Genomic DNA, 22223 nt, shown 5'->3' with positions numbered 1-22223 from the left:
CTAATGTATTATTTAGTACAATATCGTAACTAACACAATAATAACCATATTGACTTATGATTCTCTGCAGCACCGAGAAACAACGACTAATATTTAAGCCTTGACTTGTTTAAGATATCGCGGAATATGGTTCAAAGGAGTAATATTATCCATAGCGCTAAATCATCTGCATCATGGACACACTACACCTTCACATACATATACTTTTACACCATCACTCAACCAAATTAAGTATTACTTCGTTAAATGTATTGAAAAATTATTATTGTTTTTTTTTTGTAAAGCATTGATGTTTATACTATGTATTTCATCTTTTACTATATTTTTAGTGTAGTTGTTTGTTATTATATTTACAATTTTTTATTACGATGTAGGATTACGAAATAAATGAATAAACAAAATATTAATAGTTTGGCATATTGGTGTACAGACGAAAAAATCAAATTCTTGAAAAGACTTACACCCCCTATCCAAATTGACAACGAAAACCCAAAGTTTATTTAGGGATTGTCATATTCATAGTCAACAGGTACACAGCTAGGTCACTACTATTTAATCATAAATTATATTAATCAAAATAGCGCCATACACATTCCACGTAGATCGTAAAGTGACACGTGCAAAAATGCCGCGGCCATTACTCACCCATTCATCGACGAAGTCAAGGGCGGAGCGAACCTTCACTTGCATTACCAACTTTAATCTTAATTAACTTCGCCTTCGCCTTTATGAATTTTGTCAAGATTATTTGCGACCCCTTCAGCAAGGCTCACCTGATGTTTAGTTATACATGGCCCATGGACACTCATACCAGAGGGTTGCTCGCTAGTGCGTTGCCAATTGGTTATCTCTTTCCTTGAAGGACCATAAGTCGAATTGGTTCGGAAATACTGCAGTGGGCAGGTTGTGGTGCGCGGAAACAACTGCTTTAAAAACGGACAGTTGTGACGGAAGTTGAGGTGATCGTTATATTTCTATAAAACCATAATGAATTATGCACCTACGTTCATTAGGCATCACACATTTTATTGGTGAAATAATACAGTCAAAAATGTTGTTCTAAACGATGTCATCGTAAACGGTTTTGACTATATATATGTACACTTAAGGTTAGTTGGTAAGCTCTGGTTTACTGTTCGTAGAGGGACGATACAACGGATTCCCTATTACCTTCTTAATCAATTTGTGATTAGCTTTCCGCTCTGGTGTGACATATTGGATGACAATATGTCAGTTGAAAACTTCAATGACTGACATGTTATTGATTACAACGACTAATTTTCTTCTTCTTTCTACAAAACTACGAAAATTTAAAACATTTATACGATTTACCTTGTTTATTTTGTACTACGTATTGGCTTTGAGAAACATTTACATTATATGGCTTTCTACAAAATGGTTTTTCACGTTAGTGCAATTGAATAAATTGGCACCAGTGACGTATGAATATGTACCGACGTGCCCGGCGCCTGCGTTAGCGAACATTTATGCAATCAATTCTTTTGAAACGCTTGACGTATGCTGTTCTTATTAAAAAGGAAATGCACTTTATCGTTAGTCCCGACGTATTTATGCAAACATGAGTGACACGATTAGTACGGAAATTCAAAACAGAATAGTTACTAGGTTAAATCTTAAAAAAATTACTAGGTATAATCACTGCTGTTTTCCCTGTGGAACAAATGGTCAGCAATGTATCGAACTTGGGCATTGAAACGCGTATTATCAGCCTCCAATTGATATTGTCTTGCACTGGCACAGAAGTCTAATCTAAATAATGTTCCATGAAACAAAAAATTAAATTGATAATGTCATCTATCATACTTGCATTATAGTACAATTTGGTCTTTACCAATTCCAAACGCAGTCGTACCTACTTAATCAAAACTCTCTCTTCAGTAGCTCATGTCTGAGAGTCGTGGTCAGCAAGAAAACAGCTGGAGCGGACAATCTATTTCCACCGGTTTCTGACCAGCGCCTCTCTTAAAACAGTTTATAGTTTTGAGGACGATCAGTCTTTCATTTGATCGTTGGTGAACGGCCACGTGATCTTCTGTGTTACCACGATCAGTTTCTCCAATTAACATCGCGTCTGAGCGTTGAATGGCAGAAACAAGATACAATTCGCTGTCAGCATATGGTAGAAAGGCGTGTACGTATGTGGAGTTGGGTAAGGATCGATGTATTGGTGCGCTCGCGCAATAATGAAACGAAACATATCTACTGAGTTCAGCTTCAGTGAGGTTTAAAAACTTTTTAAAACACTTCTCTCTATCTAACTCCTATATACGAGTATCTATCTGTCACATCCTAACAATAACGACCGTACAAACCCGGAACTTAGGTTAGGATACTTAATATTTTTATAAAGGTCAATTTCAGTCAGAAAAGGCAATGCATTTTCACGATAAGGTATGAACTCGAAGACAAGATGAGTCATTAGCGCCGTTCGACCGGCGCTGGCGCACAGGAAATCGTAAAAGCGCATCTAGAGCACATCATCCGGAAACGCGTTTTCCGGCATACCGTGCCTTGCTTCCTAATATCCTTTGCTTTATCCGTATAGTGAACTCCTCTATTTTGGGAACGGAACTATGAATGCGGAACACATACTGTTTAAGTATTTCATTACGTCTTTGTAAAAATACTTTAGTAGAATACTAGATCGAAGATGTTTTCACATCCCTCATCACCGAACAAACATTGGCCGAAACTCTCGAAGTAAAAAGGAAATGTCGTTTCCATTATGACATTGCAAAGAGTTTTCACGTGTTTCGTGTTTCTCTAAGGTCGGCTAAGTTGTGTCTTAATTGTGAGACACGGTACTGTTACTGTTCAATTCAAATAATTTAATTTTTGTTTGTATTATCACTGTTTTTTGTATTTGACTTCGCTGGTCGTGTCTGCATGTTGTAGGTACGGGATCGCTTCTCGTATTTATGTACGTACGTCAATTCGTCTCTTATATCATTTGTTTGTCTTAATAAAAAAAATCTCTTTGTCTATAGGTTTTAGTGTCCAGTCCATGGCATTTAACACTCGCTTGTAAGGAAAACAAGATGAGGAGCCCTGTATACCTTAGACCTAAATAGTCGACGAATCAGAAATAAGGCTGTTCAACTACTTGCCTATTAGAAAACAACATAAACAAATTGAGTCGAACAAGGCGTTTGAATGCAGATTTTGTTATTATTATATATTCATAAAACAGAGTACGATATCTGTTACTATGGTTACGATGTTCACGTGGAAATAACAACATTACCATTACAACGCAGTACTTACTTTAGCCCATAAGACCTTTTATATTAAACAATTGAATGCCGCACACCTTGAATTGGGGTAATTTTATCTACACAGAGTATTGTGCTGTGATTGTAAATAAAGTTTGTAGGAACTTAGCTGTTTAAAATGCTAAGACACAATTCTCCATACACACACATTAAAAATAAGAAAAGCTTTTAAAAAAATGCCGAGATTTCGTACGAGCGCGTGGCATAATGTCCTAGTATTTAAATATTACCTACACATATTTTTTGTTTGTAACAAATTAACGCGAAAATTCAATTTCCTGTGTTTCGAAAATATTTTAAAAAAATCCAACCGTACGTTGCGGCAACAGGCCGTTATCAATCATACATATATGATATTTTATACGTCGTAATAGGCTTTTCTAGAATATAAAAGTCTTTACCGTACCTTTAAGCTTACCAATCGAAACTCATACCAGAGTCTAATGTAACATGTAACTCCATAGATCCTGTTATTTCTATTACTTATGGCCTAACCTATGGCCAAACCGCCAAAACCGCCAAAAGTTTGAATTTGGGCCTTTACCGTGAGGTTCAGAAACCAGACTTACCGCGAACTATGAATCCCGTAATACATATGACATACATAGAAATGTTATCGCTATTTCAAACACGCAATTATACACATAAATTAAGCCATATACACGAAAAAATCTCTTCAACCTCTATGGCCATATTTCTATGCGATTCAATTCTATTGTTAATAAACTAAAAAGTAAACAGTTGCACATTCCAATAGCAAGTGCACGTGGTGCATTCCAATGGGGTCACCACGAGGTGAGCGCAAGAATAAGTGCATTCGTGGATCCGGCGCTTAACACGATATAATAAAAACTATCTTTTTCCCCAATTCACCGAAAATTTTTCACCGACTGTTATACAACGTGAACTCAATTTTCGTAACCATAATCACTTTGACATGCAATTAACGTAAGTTGTCTATTTGATAATTCTTTTGGTCAATATTTAGAGTGCATTAAACAGAAATATGGTCGCTTGACTTCAAATATAATCTATCTTTTTCCCCAATTCACTTATATTTTTTTCTTCTTTATGCTATTATACGACGTGAACTTCATTTGGCATTCTTTTATCTTTACCATTGCCAATCTTTTGACTATTAAGGTCGTGAGACAACTCAAATTTGCCAATTCTTTTCGTCAAAGAATGTCGGTTATAGACAGTACATCTCAATAAATAGAGCATTTTATCTCTTATAAATAAAAACCTCAAGAATAATAACTCTAAATGTATAAATTGGCATACGCAGTATAGGAATTAGGCGGCAAGCCATCCTGTTGGGAAAGCAGAAAGTCGGCATGCAGTCGCGAGGCGGTAGAGGGGGGGGGGGGGCAAGAAGGAATGCGACCGGACAGAGCCTCGCCCCTCCCCTCCCAACCTTCCAACATTTATTTAATCACTCGACACTTATCAATGCTCGTGTTTCGCAAATTTTGATAGTCGAATCAAATTTGACGCTATAACTTACGTAATTATATACGTAGATTCCGTTGTCAAGTAGATTTTTCAACATGTTCAAAGATGGATGATTTTACTAGTTTAACTTTATAGGATTTCCTCCATTTTCGTGCTTAAAAGTGTTTATTTTTGTAATTTGATTTTATTAGGATGTATATACTGTTAATAAATGATATTACTGGATGTTTTGGACTGACCAAGAATCACCGAGACTGTTGCGAAGTACCCACATATAATCTAAAATCTAAACTAACGCCACGCAATTTATAAACCCAAAAAGTCCACAGTGATCGCAAATTGCTCCTCTCAACATGGAATACAAAATCGGAAAATGGCTTAAATCTGAGGAATATTTCTGAATCGTAAATTACAAGAGCGATCGGCGCCGGCGCCGCGAGGGAGCTTGTTACGATATTAGAACAAATTCCCGCCGGTGTTAATCTGCATAATCAGAGCGGCGTGTACAAAGCGGCGAGGGCCATTATATTCGGTGCGCGGGCGCCACCCCCCCGACCACCTCCAGGCAACTAAGCCTGTATCATTACCTGGAACTTCGGTTTAATCACATTAACAAACGTCCTAACTCCATTAAGCTTTAGTCCTTCTGGTGATGTTTTTTGGATCATCTCGCGAGCGATTTCAATACGGCATATTACCAAAAATCTTCAGCCGTTACGATAAATAAATAAAATATTTGTATCAATATCTCTGAGACAATTCACAAATGTCTCGTAGACAAGTCCAGGCCAAAGCTCCAATGAACCGATAAAATTACTTAATCATGTCCTTTTGCGGGCAAATAAATTAATGAACGGCGAGGGGAATGAGAAAATAACGATTTGTGAAGTCGAGCGGAAAAATTCTTCGTTTTGCAATATGCAAAGGTAGAATTATCCATTGTTACAAGTGGTTGTCAAGATGTATTAGTACCTTCTGTCAAAGGTCTCTAAACGCTCGTATACTTTTTAAATTGTTTTTTTATGTAATAGGAGGCAATCGGGCTCAGCAAGAGGCTCACCTGATGTTTCAGGGAGTATTTATTGTAGGGAGGGGGGGAGGAATGGGCTCCGGGAATCTGTCTCACCGCACGAAACGCGAGTAGAAGAAGGCGAACCTTTTGTATCACTTCACGCCGGTTTGTTGCCTGCCCATTTGGCTGAAGCCAGGAGGCAACCGCATGGCACTCCCACTAGGAAGGGATTGACTGATTGCGCTGATGAAATAACCTCTGTCACAGGTTATTTTACCAGTGGGCGATGGGATCGTCACGTCCCGACGCCGAGAAAATACTACGACTCGTCACAGTTACTATTCGTAATATTGAACAAATCCTCAACAACTTTATTTATAGGTACACAATTGCAACGATACTTTGGAGAACCGCTCCAAATCGACCTGTTGACAAATCAGTTGCGAAGTTGATTGTTCAACAGCGTTTTTAACCACATCAAAACAATCGTTTCAGTTTTCAACTGTACATTTTAGGTTCCTATATCTTTGTATGTGTTTTGTCCCACCCGGAGACTCTAAGATCTAGACTAGTGCTGAAGTAATACTAAATTCCTCAAAGCAAAGAAATTCTAAAGACATGGTATGGAATTGCTATTTTGGAATTGTTCCTGCAGTGTTTTCATCCAAGAACTAAGCATAGATCAGTATTAATATGAGCGCCCTTGCCCAGACGCTTTCCGAAGTAAATCTATCGAAGAGGTTCAGTAAACAAGTGGCGGTACCCAAGAACTATTTTCGAATGCGTTTTCCACCACTGGAATATTTGTTAGTTAAAGTACACTGTATAATGTATTTTATATAGTATACGTTACCATCTATCTATTCATCTGAATTATGGTGAAATGAAACCTTTTCCTACCTTATCTAATTTAACAAAAAAAAACTCACAGTGGTTGCCTGGAAGAGATCGCTCGAAAGCGATAAGGATAAGTTGCTCCTTTTCATCTCAATATGTTCAATTTTTATATTGTAATGCAACGAAGTGTTATTATATAAATAAATGTGTAGGTTTTATAAGTAATTTTTTGCTTAACAATGCGGATAAGGTACCAGAAAGAGGCTTAAATTTTTTAAGGATTATAGCTGAGTAAAGGATAGTTGTTGCAAATTCTTAAGCTCGGCAACGCACTCGCGAGCCCTCTGGCTTATAGTGTCCATGGGCAGAGGTATCACTTAACATCACGTGAGCCTCCTGCCTGTTTGCCCATTTGCGCGCAAGTTAATATATTTCCAAATATTATAGCACAAAATTGCCAAAAATGGGATAAATTCTTTCATGTACCAATTATTTGCAAAAAAAACGAGCAGACATTTTTTAATGACAGATTTCACTTGAGACAAGTGAGCGTCCTGTCCGTTTGCCCCTGTTCTAAAAAAACCGGTTTGCGCGGAAGCAAATGTATCACCAAATATTTTTGCACAAAATTGCCAAAAATGGGATAAATTCTTTCATGTACCAATTATTTGCAAAAAAAACGAGCAGACATTTTTTAATGACAGATTTCACTTGAGACAGGTGAGCTTCCTGCGCGTTTGCCCGCTGTTCTAAAAAAAACGGTTTGCGCAGAAGCAAATGTATCTCCAAATATTATAGCACAAAATTGCCAAAAATGGGATGAATTTTTTTCGTGTACCAATTATTTGCAAAAAAAACGAGCAGACATTTTTTAATGACAGATTTCACTTGAGACAGGTGAGCCTCCTGCCCGTTTGCCCGCTGTTCTATATAAAAAAACTAGAACGAGACCTAGCACCCACGCATCATCGTCGCGACAAAACGTCAAGGCTGTCTTGGATGTGTCGCGACGGATTTTTCAGCGAAATAGTTTCACCGATGACGGCTGTCTCCGTCGACGGGTCGTTGACCCCTCGCTATTAGCCAAGTAACCAGTCGTATAACAGACTCCATTTTTGGTTTTTCACATATCGCACTAATGTACTTAAATTTACTTGTACATTTACACGTTATGTTATTTAACGAGGAAACGCCGCCCACCGCTTTGAGATTTATTATTTAATGCAATTATTAATACAACAATCTTCTTACCGTAATTTTGTGTATTACCCTCTTAATCGGGTTTAAGATTCTAGGTAATTTTCATTTACATTTTAAATTTAATGTAAGGATTTTTAAATAAATTAATTAACTATAATAATTTCATACAATGTTTCCAATATCTACTATACACGGTAACTGGGTAGTCACAAGAAATGGATTGGAAAATTATTGAAACTGCGATTAATTTCCAATACGAAACATTAAAAATAAAACAAATGTCTTATTGAATTATATTTGCAGACGAGGTCGAAAACAGCTAATTGTTACACGAAATTACATACTTTTTAGAGGGCAAACGCACAGGAGATCTGATGGTTAGTGACTCGCAAGTGCGATGCTTATTCATCCCAATTTCCAGTAACACTTTCTAATTTATTGTAAATTGATATTTCAATTATGTAAAGCAAAATCAAAAAAATCCTATCTAAATATCACTTCTGTTGGATCTAACAGTAATCAAATAAAACATTATTTATTTTTGGACACTTCAAGGTCAAAACTGAGTTGTACTACCTCCCAAATATTCAGAAAAATAATATTCACTCTAAAGATTTTAAATTTAACATAAATGAAACATCTACGAACAATTCATTAAAATTTTAATGAATCAATGTTAAACGTCACTTATCTAACCTATTAAACCATGGTAGTGATCATATTCAATGACGACTGCATTCCACTGTAGTGATTTCATATAACAAGTATTTGTTTGTTTACGTTAGTATTAAAAATCAAATTAAAACAACTACTTATATGTTATCTATTAAACTTCACGACAATATATATGCTATATCTAGTGTGTTACAAGATATCTTTTCTAAAATATTTATTTATTAACACTTCGTTACACTACAGAAAAAAAAAGAGAAATAATTAAATCAAAAGAATTGGCGACCAAATATCACAATATTTAAACATAAATGTCACAAAAAAATACAATAAAATCACTACCAGTTTTAGATTTATCACTGTTACATATTTACTGAGGCGTATATGGAATAAAATAATTATTATAACTATACTATTCTTCATACAAACTTAACGGCAGTTATTTAGTATTGCAAACAATCGAAAAGGTTTCTAGGGCCGGAGTGAGCGTCATTGAAGTTAAGTCAGTGGGGGGTTAGAAATTTTCAAGGTAAATTTTTTGTGAAATTTTTGCCGCCCTCGCCACTACAATTATCATGTCCTAGATTATTTTTAATATCCAACAATTTCGTTGTCATATCACGTAAAATAATTTTTGTGTACGATTTTTAAGCATACACAAACCATGCTGCTCGCAGCCTCCATTCAGCAGTAGGACTGACATATATATAAGTTGCTATCAACTGTAAAAAAGGGTAATACATTTTCTGAAGTTCCGCTCTTTTCACTTAAGTGTGAGCTGATGGCGTAGAGGTGGACTGGTTGGGAGCGACTCGAGAATATGGAAGTTTGCTACACTGAATATGCAATTACAAGTGAGTGGGGAAGGCCACCGACAAAATTTGTAGCTGTGTTGTAAAACATCAGAAAACAGGCATGCAAAAATCTTTTCGATTCCTATGAGGTAGCAAAAAAAATTCAGTTTCCAAATTTGCTGCCTTAGCCTCGAGCATATACAGCCTGATAGTAAATCCGACACTGCGATGAGTAAAATAATGACTTTAGGTAAAAAAATCCAATTCACGTTCAAAATATTCAGTAAAATTGCATTCCGTGTTACTCGGAAACTCTCTCGGTTAGTTGTAAGGCACGAAGTGTAAAGTGCTCAAAAGGGATCAATTTTTTCGTGTACCAATTAAGTTTAAAAAGTCACGGACACTCGGCAGATCTTTTCAAAGGCCGGCAACGCACTTGCGAGCCCTCTGGCAATGTAAGTGTCCATGGTATCGATCAACAAAACGTTAGTTTCTAGAGTCCGTTTCTTGTATAAAATAAATTCCCATCTAAATTCAATAATATAAACCACAGTTTAAACTGAATCCGTAAGAAATTTAATTAGCCGATTACCGTTGGCATGTTTGGCAGGGGCCATCACTCGCCCACTTACCTCGTTCTACGGGTTCTAGAGTTAATTTCGTCAATTAGATTATTATGAAACGTTAATGCCCACTTTCAGCTAATTAAAGATGACACTCTCTTACTGAAACCTTTAAGATCTTAATGGATAACGTTTAATGTAATAAAAATTTTAATTACGCAATTATTAAACAAAGAAAATCAAAATATTGTTAAAAAGTCTACTAGATTTAACAAGCGGGAAGCGTGCTTCCCTCGACTTGCCTTGCTATTCTGAAATACATCAAAAAAATTGTTCAGCAAATAGCTGTTTACAATAACAAGAATCAAAGAAAATATTTAAAATCGTCATAAATGAACTCTATTACATCGATACGAGATTTTAAGGAATTTCTGAAAAGAAACTCAATATAGAAATAAGCATAATTTTATCCAAAAGTTACGCATTCCTCGCATTCTTCACTCTATTCATGTAACACATTTTAAAGCTGCGTTTGACCCTACAAACTAATTGGTTAACGGTGGGTCCATAGTGCACTATTTGTATCCCGCTCACTCACTTATCAATGAAATTCCTATGGCGCCCTCCGGTGCCTCACGCCTTACAAAATGGCGACTACATGTACACTACTTATCTATTGCGTTATTTGGGTAAAAAAAACTTTAACAATTATATAAATTATTTGATAAATTTATTTTAGATGTTTTATTGAAGGAAATGTTTTTTCCGTATGTTTTCCGTCTTCAATTATTACATACATACGTCGATTAAATTAAAATCTTATCATTGGGCATATATAAAAAGGGTTATATCAAAATAATTTCAAATTAATTTGATAAGAATAATAATAACTGAAAAAAACATCATCTAACAATACTACTAACGCCATCTCAAGCGAATTTCGTAATATCTCTGAATTTGCCTAGATGGCAGCAATTTTAATAGTGGATATTTCGATACTGTCACTTTGGTATGCGAGATTGCTAATAGATGTCGCTGATACACATTATCAAATTTGAGACATTATTGTAGTTACTAAAACAGACGACAGGTGTCGCTGTAGTCTAGAATACAATAGCATATTATATTTTGTATTGTTTCTAATAAGAGCTATATATTTTATGCTAGGAAAGCTCGCGTGAGTGCTATCGTTTATATGTGATAGTAACAGTAGGTAATACGGTAAGACGTAGAAATAAAATACTCAACATAAAATATAAAAAGGATGTCCCTTTAAATAACATTCTCACACCTGTTATAACGTTATACCAAATTAATATTGTTTTTCTCATCGAGGTAATAAAATAAGTGATAAGAAGCATTCTTAATGGAAAACAGTCACGCGTGGTTAGAATATAAATTAAATAGGTAATTTGTATGGTACTTGCAAATTATTCGGTTACATAAAGAGATTACTTTATTTAGACATAAATTGTACATGAGATAAGTCCAGTATACAAATATGTGTAGTTACGAAGTGGTAAATGTAGGTTTAAGTGGAAATTGTAATATAAAAAAGGTATGCTTACATCCTGTTGTTATATAACTAACACTAACCTGGCACTATGAAATGATGCTTTACTGGATGATGCAGAGGCTCCAAAGGCCACACCCACAGCCAAACCTTCTGGTATATTATGGACTGTGATAGCCACTACCAGAAGCATTATCCTCTTCCACTGAGACTGACGTGCTTCTAGTGTCCGCATAACACTGTCTCTTCTATCACCTTCACCAACTTCACCATTTTTCTAAAACAAACATTTTTATTTTTCTATATATCTATACACATTGTATGGGGCCTACAAATAAAGAGTATATTCGTGTGTAATAATAAAATCAATTATGAAAATAAGCTTTTGTTATTCCCGCATCACATGAAATGGACAATTATGACATCTAATAGATGTAGTGCTAAAGCAGGTAATTAATATATGTAATTTCTATTTCTATGGGGTTATAAAATATTGGTATCATTTATATTATGTAATAATTATTATGGACCATATTTTCTTGTTTTCAAACGAAAATAGAAAATTTCTGGACTGGACCTTTCATCTAAATAACATAGGATTGTTTCCCTTATATTAGATCACAATAAATCCTCGATATATATATTAAGGTGATGAATACTATCTTCAACTTTTTTAAGTTAAGTACTGGTCACATGTAATATAGTAATAATTTTTTTAACAGTATATTTCGAGGCTCTGTATAGTATATCTTAGAATTATAATCATTCTTAGAAAAAGCTATTTATTGGGTCTCCGCACGGTATTACAAATTGCATTCTACGGTTTTGCCTGCGTTCCAGTATATTGGCTATAATAAATATGATACTATGTTACCCTTAAAACTAAGATTAGTATAGATATCTCATATAAATTTGTATAAAACGATATACAAACAAGTGAATGTTGTGAGTGATGGTGCCTTCTTCTTTGAGCCGTGTGCTGGTTGGAGATGCAATCTGCGAACTCAACCGGCTGAGGTGCCTCCATCGTAACAACTGTGGGATTCGATGATCGCCGGTTCAATGCCGTCATCATTTCCAAGTCTTCGAGCTTTTCTTTGGAATCTTTGCTCTTTGTAATACCTGGAATTAAGTAGAATATATATTAAGATATTATTCAAACTCAAACTCAAAATATCTTAATTCATATAGGTAAACAAGTACACTTATGAACGTCAAGAATAAGTTAACTTAATTGAAAATTCAGATTTACTACCAGTTCGCTAGTCAATGGCGTAGAGCGGGTAGAAGAGCAAATCAATCCTAAGGATTAGGATCATTTAAGTATTCGTCAAATTTATAAAAAGCTTTATTGATTAATTTACGTTTATCGAGGGCTTTGAATTTATTTAGTGATAACTCCCTAATCCTTGCAAGTTTGTTGTAAAAACGAATACAATTCCCATATAAGCAGTGGTTTATCTTCTGGAGCCTGGTTGGTCGTACACTCAAATTAGTTCTGGTGAAATTCAACATTTGTTTTAAAATCGTTTATATTTTGTTTGTATATATTATGTGTGCATGATTTAATTATTACAAAAAATGATTTTATTAAGCACATTTGACTTCCGTTCCATTCCATAAAAAACTACAAGTTGTAGCAATAACTGGTATTTAGTATATGGTGAGCGGGATATGAAGAATAGTAACACTCATTTGTAGGCGTTAGTAGTACACATACATAGTCAAGAATTTGTATGAAAGATGCACATACATATATACTGTCATGTCATATATTTTTACAGCTATTCATATTTATTAAATCATGCACGCGTAACTAAAACAATTGTTATGAAATCGAGGTCAGGAAAAATAATGTTTATATCGTAAACTTATTTAAGTGAAAAATAAAATAACGTAGTTGATATTGGGATCGGGAGCAAAAGTTAATTTATTAACCAATAACAATAACAAGGCTAGTACAGATTTCTCTCGAAGCACACTGTGCACTTAAATTGAACGAACTGATAAACTGACTAAGTTTGTATTTTTGTAACGAATAAATGCATAAATTACTGGACCAATTTCAGTTTATACACAAATAAATAAAACCAATGGCTCTACAACCTACAAGAGAATGGTCTTTTGGAATCAGAATACTGTATGTGTTTCGTGATCATTTGTCATTGTTCATAGCCTTCGAACTCATGTCGATTTTTAGATCTAAGCCATGCCATTACTAACTACATAACTTAGGCTATTATTATTTAAAATGTATCAAATAAATACCTTACGAAGCCAGGCTTTAACGCTATAATTCGAATGAACATACGCGACTTATATACATGAAAGACTTTAAAAGAGCATACTCATGAAAATAATAAACAAATAATTTTAATGCTGATAACAAGTCATTCAAAGTCTAATTTTTCAATACCAATGAATATCAAAATGAAACATTTGTGCTCGGTAAGTTTTAGTTATAAATAAGTAGGACTATAAAATTGAATGATTGATGATGATTATCGAATGATGATGATGATTATCGGGTTCGAAAAGGCGCTTGATACTAAAGCTCTGCGCTTTTAGAATTCGTTTAGTTATTCATAGTAAAAATACTATATGTAGTCTTTAAGTCTAAAAGACATATTCCCTGCTAAACATAACTGTCTTAAACTACTGTCTATCATTATAGGAGATGTATGTATAAGACCGTAGATAATTAAGTTAATATTGGAGATAAACCTTACTTGGTCTACACTAGCTCATAGAATAAATACAAAGAACAACTACACATGATAAGATAAATCTTTCATTAGATTGAATCACTGTATCATCTTCGTACAATCCATACATTAAATCTGCATCTATTAATTACCAAGATAGTGTACTTGATTTTTGGACTCAAAATTTAAAATATTTAATCAAATCAATGTTAGAAAATAAATTAAATAATTATGTTAATAACTGAGAATATTGGCCGTAATTTGGCATTTTTTATCTACTTGTAGGAATAGCACATTACATTGAAAATAACCACCGGACAAGTTCATGACCTTTGTGAGGTGAATAACATTAAACATGAATTTAGTAGTTATACAAAACTGCCTACACAGTTTTTTAGACTACTATGAACATTATTTTTATTTCTTTAATGCATATAAAAAAATATGTGTATGTATGTAAATATAAAACACAAGAGAATTGTTGTTAGTTTAAAAAAAATTAAAGTGAACTAAATTGAAAAAGTTAATGTTATGTATCTAAAGAAAATGTACCAAATTGGTTTATTGTATTATCATCAACTAATCACATTCAAATTCCAATACATTTAAGTTTTAATACTAAAACTGGATAGATATTGTTAATTTAACTTTTAAATTATACTTGATAATAACAAGTATTTTAATACTACTCAAGCAATTATCTATACCAACAATATAGTGATGTTTAAAGCTAAAGAACTTGTTTGAGCACACTAATAATATGAGCTTCTGTTCCAGTACTCTGTAGCAATTTCAATGAAATTGACTTAAAAACTGTAGCAGCAATGGCCGATGACACAACATCGTATATGTACAAAAGTTCAATATTAAAGTAGATAAAGGGAACATAATCGCTATTAGTTAAAAAAAAGAGACTATGTCATTTCCAATGGAAATAGTAGAACAGTATTGTGGCTTATATAATATTTAATTTTTTACATGTAGGTTGTCCTTTACACCTCATTTCATTAAGTACACATAAATAAAAGGATTATAGCAGACTTTTCTATTGCAACAGTTGTTACTTCAACATTTCTAAACTTGGTGCCATAACTTAAACAAACTACTATTATAAATGTTGAGAAATATTAACTCTTCATATAATAAGCTATATCATTCTTCTAATTAAGATAAAACTGAACTCATATTGACATCAAAATTATTTTTAACCACCCATAAAATTAAATCTAGGCACAAACTGTTATCTAGTGTAACTACTACTTTTTCTTATAAATGATAAGCAGATAAGAATTAAATTTAAGTAATTTAAAAGTGCAAAAATATTTATATTAAATATTAAGGCAAGGCCATATGTGACCTTTAAAGTTTCAATGTTAAGTGTTTCATATGTATACTTAATTTTTTCATCTGTTTTTCTTATACAGAAATATGTATTTGTTCACAATAATTAAATGATTATCTTAAATTCTGTTTGTAATACATTACATTATATATTATAATATATATTATAATTTTCTAGTACAAAGCTAATATTTATTTATTGGCCCTAAACTATAAATTTATATTATTAAAATTGCAAGGGATGAAATATTAATTACTCATGGTATGATATGTTTATAAGTAGTAGAACATATTACATAGTTAGTAGAAACCTTGAAATATAATTGTTAAAATAAGTAGGTATATCACAATATTTTAATTGGTAACTTATTGTTATTATGAAATGTCTGTGAAGTTATGCCCATAATGTTTACTTGATAGACCTTAAAATTCAGATTTATTTATCATTATGAATTTAGATTCACACAAAACTGGAAGAAGACTACATGGTTATGTTATGTTCAAAGGCAGGCATACCATGATTTATGGAATTTAGGCATTTAAACTGTAAAGGAATGGTCACTAAGGGAAACATTCAGAGTCTAGACTAAATATGACTCCGATATGTCAAATCCAATAAGGTTTTGAAAAAACCTAAATGACATAAAACCAAAAATATTAAATTACTCTAGCATAAACATGATATAGTTGTTCAAGTTTTCTTAACAATTCAATTACATTTTTATGGTCATTTCTGAATTATGATAACAAACAACCTATTATTCACATTTACCTATTATACGTACCTTGAAAGTATTTCTAACATTATTTAAAAGAATTACTTTAATTAAATTATTTTGTTAGTTTTTTATTTATTTTCAAAATTTGTCATTTAGCATTTATGGCAATGGTTGAATAAAAAAATATCGAATAATACTCACTTATCATCATATTTGTTGAACTTATTCCTAGATAGTCCAGGAAACGGTCTGTACCAAAAACAAATATAGCTCCAAATAGAAATCCCACAGCAACAGGTACGAATGCGAACTGTCCTTCATCACCATACATTCCAGATTCTTTACACATTTCAATAGCTGGTTCTAAAAGTGACCAATAAGATGCAGCTGTCATAACACCTGCTGCAAATCCCAGTGAGACATCCAGTACTTTCCTCTGTAATACAGAAGCGCATATTGTAAATATGTATTGATTGATAAAATCATCTTAATTTATGTTGTTTTCTCACATGTTTTCCTCGAATAAAAAAGACACAGCCGGCCCCAGCGGCAGTCAAACCCCACGTCAGGAGCGTACCCAAAAGGGCTTGTGTCACAGCTCCGTATCCAGGTAGCATTTTTCTAGTTTACGTAGGAATTTCTTATATTATATATTTCAAAACACATCTCAAGTCAATTTTTAAAATATACACTAATTAGTAATTAACATCAGTGACGACCTTATATACCAACACAGCACATGTTTATCGCGTTTATTTGTCAAACTGAACTTTCAAAATTCAATTTCTATATGACAAATTGTTTGTCACTTGATAGCTGACATTGAGTTACAACATTGTTTTGGCACCTCAACCTCTGAATTACGGGTGTAGCTAGGTATAAAATTACAATTAATCATATAATAAAAACTTAAATCTTGTGCTGTATGGGTAAAATGTGATGTGTGTGTTTTCTACTACATATATTTGAATACAATAAATTGTAATTAATGGCTAGCTACTTATAATTTTAAACAGCGATAGAAACTAAAGCCCGCCTTAAATCAAATACTACAGAGGCCAAGACAAAGTGCATTTTAAGTTTATGAACCATACTGTTCAATACTTATAGTGTCCAATTACGATAGTTTGATTGAATTATCTTACACTTGTCATGTGACGTTTTCTATACCCAATACAACAATAAACGGGTTTGGCGTCTTCAGTTTATGCTTAGAGCCTTAAAATACTAGTAATAATTTAGATCATAAAAGAAAAAAATTAAGGTGGCATCGTTCACAACAATATGTAGTTCTTGTTACCAAGTTTACCAAACAGCGCATAGAACTAATATACCATAAAATTTATTTTAATAAGAAATTTCATTTTTCAATAAAGTATTCAGTATAACCACCATCTAGCTCCTTGAGAAGGTACTAACTGTATAATGCAGTTAAATAACATAATCGTTTTAATACTTAAATAAACGGACCTCGATGTTTTAAGATTTCCGTCTTCTTAATTTGCAGGTTATAAAACATACAAATTTACTACTTATCTTAAACAGAGGCTACGTGATAGATTACGCCTTTTGATAAAACTATTTAGAGAATTAAGTAAATTAGTTGAATATTGTGTATTTAGTTGTGATTTGTGTGATTGTTCGTGTTACGTATGATTCAGAAATATAAGCAACTTTGATAACACGATAGTACTGCAATGCTGTTACTGTCGTTATAGGTATAATTGATTAATAATTACTACAGTGCGTATAATTAGGTGACCCTGAATTCTGTTCGCAGCAAAACAATAATTATTTCAAGTTGTTCAAAAATGCAATTGGCAGTATTATTGCTATTACTCGATCCTCTACATGAAGCAGTTTTAAGAAATTAAAAATAAACATAGTTTTATGCAGTCATTTTAAAAAATAAAGGATAAGTATATACACATTAAAAGTACATGTAAATATGTAAAAAATATATAGGTTCAGGAATCAGAAGATTACAATTTAGTTTGGTAATTTTATAAGCGTACATTATTACTTGTAATTTTATTTTTGTTTAGGTATTCACTTTACCCTTTGTATTTTCTTTACTAGGGTTGCCAGGAAGAGGTCGCTTGTTAGCGATCAGGCCACCCGTTACCTCCTTAAGAACTAATGTTACCTGTTTGTAAATGTACAAAGTGTTAATAAATAAATAAGTAACGAGATCTGATGGATTCCTAAAATATTTTTTATTGATACGATCCTCCGGAACCTTTATCCTTTGAGGAAGGAGAATGATCATTCTTTAATAGTTGGTGGTTGTATCTCACAGGGAAAACCACTAGAATCCAATGCTCGCTGCTTCGCAAAAAGTGATAGAGAAAAGCGGACTGTCTATGATTTTCAGCCATCGGGATAGTGCGGATAAAAAATTATTTCGGCTCGTTTTTAGTTTAAACTTATATTGGAATATATCACTTATGTTATTAAGTATTATACTAAAAATGCCATCTCACCAATTAATAGTTATTATATTGACATCACTTACATCGTAATAGATGTTCCGTTACTCGATACATTCACGTCGAATACCGTAATATAAAAACTATTATTAGTTTGCGTATAGAAAACGTCGACCTGAAACCGCCATATTCAAAACTTAATTATCATTAATGAGAGCCAATAGTAATCCCTTTAAGGGTGATATTCAGGGTCGAGACTTACTTCCATATGACAGAAACGGGATTGAGGATACGGGAGTCACAGTTTGCACTAACTCTGATAAATATCTATCGACTCACCGTCCATTACATACATGTCAATTGTCGTCTCTACTAGTTACCAGACAGTAAACTCTTTAAAAAAATCATCTCTCAAGTCCCCAGTTTAAATATTGCTTAAACAGTCTAAAACGTTTCGTAATATATACCCACATTTTTTTTATAAACTGATTAATTAACAATAAAACGATTTTACACAGCTTTACCGTGCAATAAAGTAATCCACCGTAGCTGCTTTAGATATCGAAGCTTAACGGGACACGAACGATGTCTAATTGTGTTAAAATTCAATTAAGGAAAGGATATTGACCGAGTGATCATCGTATTTATGTAAAAAAGTCCTGGTACTCCCTTATCAATCTTGTAAAATATATGTACAAGACAGACGTCAAATCGTATGCGTAATCGCCGTTGCAAATATATTTGAATTATTATGATAATTGTTCTGTCATAATACAGATTTTTATTTATAATTTATTATTACTAAGTGTGCTCTGAGGTTTCGCAATAATTCAATCCATAGCAAGTTCGGTCGCCCGGTTAAAGGACTGTAATTTTTTTTAAATTTCAAATGTGTTGACATGTGGTATCGCGGACTTTTTTCTAAATACTGATGCCTTCTATAAAACTGTGGCACATAACTTAGTTCTTTTGTCTATAGTTTCTGCGGCATACGCGAAGAAGTTAGTAGTATTTTTGTACGCCTTGGATTACATTATCGAAGTTTTCATATGGATACCTAACTTTTTTTAATTATCTATACTTCATTAGGAATAATTTACGATTCTCATATCTATCATAGTAGGCCCTATTCAATACAAAAAGAAACAAATGATTCCTCTTTATATTGCAGATAAAAATTTATAAATATAATTAATAACAAGGTGTTGTAATGACCACTCAGAATAGACTTTAGTTAAAACTATGTAATTACACTAATTAAGTCAACTCTGCAGTTCTAAATGAAAATAATTACTAAACTAGCTAAACCAAAGTAACATTAGTTCGTTAAATAAAAGTCAGTGGCACCACAACCTTTTTAAGTCTGGATCTCAAAGTTTCATGATTATTTGTCAATCTAATAGGCAAGTAGGTAATCTGCCGTCTGTGCCTGACGCACGCCGTCGACATTTTGAGTCTTAGGCCGGTTTCCTCTCGATGTTTTCCTTCACCGTTCGAGCGAATGTTAAATGAAAAGTGTAAAGTCATTTGCTGGCGATCGAACCTACGACCTCAGGAATGAGAGTCGCACACTGAAGCCTCTAGGCCATCACTGCTCGTTTCGTTTTTTTTTATATTACAACATAAAAATCAAATTCTACAAAGATTATATCACTTAAATGTTACACGTATCAACTTCAATTGTATATAACATCTGTGATCTGCGTAGGCGCAACGTAGCGTTAACTAAATATTCCGCTAGCTCGTTATACAAATTTTCAATGTTCTACTTGTGAAATGTTCCGGCCTTTGATTCTGTCCCATTTTAAAATTACAATTAGATCGGCCGAAATAAGCCCCTTGGCCGGCCGTGAGAATCCGTTAAACCAACAGTTTATTGGAAATACTTTAATAAACCGCAGAATCTCATGATTGTTTGGGATGTAACAGTTAACACCGGAAACTAAATTTTACGACAATCTTACAACTGTATCGCATAGACTTTTTAGTGAAGACTTTCTAATAATAAATCAAATTAATGTTTCACGTAGAGTCATTATGGTACATTACCGTAGTTTAAATGTTAAAATAACGTTAATAACATGATAAATTCGTGACAGTAAAGTGGCAATGTTAAAAAACTTTAACCTAGAAAAGCCTTCACTCACGTAAAACGATGCGACGTTGAGAGCAGTGTAGGCCTAGTGGCTTCAGCGTGCGACTCTCATCCCTGCGGTCGTAGGTTCGATCCCCGGCTATGCACCAATGTACTTTTCTATGAGCATTTAACATTCACTCGAACGGTGAAGGAAAACATCGTGAGGAAACCGGCTCCGTCTTAGACCCAAAAGTTCGACGGCGTGTGCCAGGCACAGGAGGCTGACCACTATATTTAGCCAATTAGATTGACAAATGATCATAAAACGCCATTTTTACTATAGATAAAAAACGAACTTAGGTCCTCTCTTAGAAGAGCAATCTTATGTATATAAGAGCGTAACAATTATTTAAAGGGCGGCAACGCACTAGCGTGCCTTCTGGCAAGTGAGTGTCCACGGGCGGCAGTATCATATAACATCATATGAGACTCTTACCTGTTTGCCTATTATTACATTTTTTTTAAATGCCATTTGGTAAGCATTGTGCAACAGCTGAGCGCATCGACCTTTAGGCTTTCGGCACGGCTAAACATTGTACATAATTTTATTTATGTGACCATTCTCCTGTCCCTGCGTATTCTCAGTATACTGTATTCAGTATACTGAAAAAATAATCATTTAGTCCATTCTTAACTAACACAACTAACATTTACATGTATATCATATGCTCCCGGCATAGCAACTTTGGCGATATCGCCAGGAGAGAAAAGTCTCGACAAGCTGGTAATGGTGACGGGGTGTGGTTGCAGGAGAAATTGGGGTCGACCGTCAAACAGTTGGGTCAGACCAAATTAAGAATTATGGGTCTCAATATCCCTAATGCACTGAGATAAGCTGATGATATAGTGGTGTGGAGGCAGCAGGTCGACGTATCAATTACGGCTTTTCAAGACAGGCAACACCTTCAGTTATGAAGAAGAAGAGAGTCCTCTCTGTGGATGATGTGTTTTGTTTCCATTGATTATTGTAATAAGATCGAGCTTTAGTAAGCACATAGATAGCTTAGACAATCGATTCATTGGTCCAATTTTGTTTGAGAAACCTATAGCCTATAGGTTGTTGTATGGATAAGTTCAAACAAACTTCGTTCAGTTCTTTGTTTGAAGCTGAAACAACTGGCTTTAATTGTTTAAAACATGGGCTTATTACTATGAAAACATTAGGGGAGAGGTAGTGACGCTGAATTAACAAAAACTAATTTAACAAGTTCGTAAATTTAAAAGACTTATGTTATTGGACATTATCGGAAACGAGTATCTTTAATTACTATTTATAAGTGTGCTTAAAACTAATGGGCTCATAATGGCTTCAAGTGCGCGATGATTTTTATTTGGTAAATTCTTAACAGGGATTTTTTTTTTATTCTTACAGTAACATACAACACAACAGACAACTTAATACAAAATTTAAACTTAAAATATGACATATAAACAAAACACGAAAACAAACCTTGCCCTTTTTAAAACAAATTATGAATAATACATTCCTTGTGTGTTCCATAATATAATAAGCTTAGAAAAGTATATCCAAGTTAGAAATTTATGATCACCGT

At 33.7% G+C, this 22223-nt stretch overlaps 1 protein-coding gene across 1 annotated transcript in view; it reads right to left on the bottom strand.

Annotated features, from left to right (window-relative positions):
• The window catches only part of LOC123715371 (zinc transporter ZIP11), a 45654-nt gene extending 28793 nt beyond the window's left edge, over positions 1-16861 (bottom strand). Inside the window, exons 1-4 of the mRNA XM_045670355.1 lie at positions 16614-16861; positions 16306-16540; positions 12274-12461; positions 11423-11616 (exon numbers count right to left, since the gene is read on the bottom strand). Coding sequence (XP_045526311.1) covers positions 11423-11616; positions 12274-12461; positions 16306-16540; positions 16614-16721 — 725 coding nt within the window. The 5' untranslated portion in view covers positions 16722-16861. The remainder of the gene's footprint in view (positions 1-11422; positions 11617-12273; positions 12462-16305; positions 16541-16613) is intronic.
• Positions 16862-22223: the final 5362 nt, after the last annotated feature.

This window comes from Pieris brassicae, chromosome 10, assembly GCF_905147105.1.
Source record: "Pieris brassicae chromosome 10, ilPieBrab1.1, whole genome shotgun sequence".
NCBI classification, from domain to species: domain Eukaryota; kingdom Metazoa; phylum Arthropoda; class Insecta; order Lepidoptera; family Pieridae; genus Pieris; species Pieris brassicae.
The sequence above is the reverse complement of the archived record's forward strand: the minus strand, read 5'-3'. Positions and strand labels throughout refer to the sequence as shown.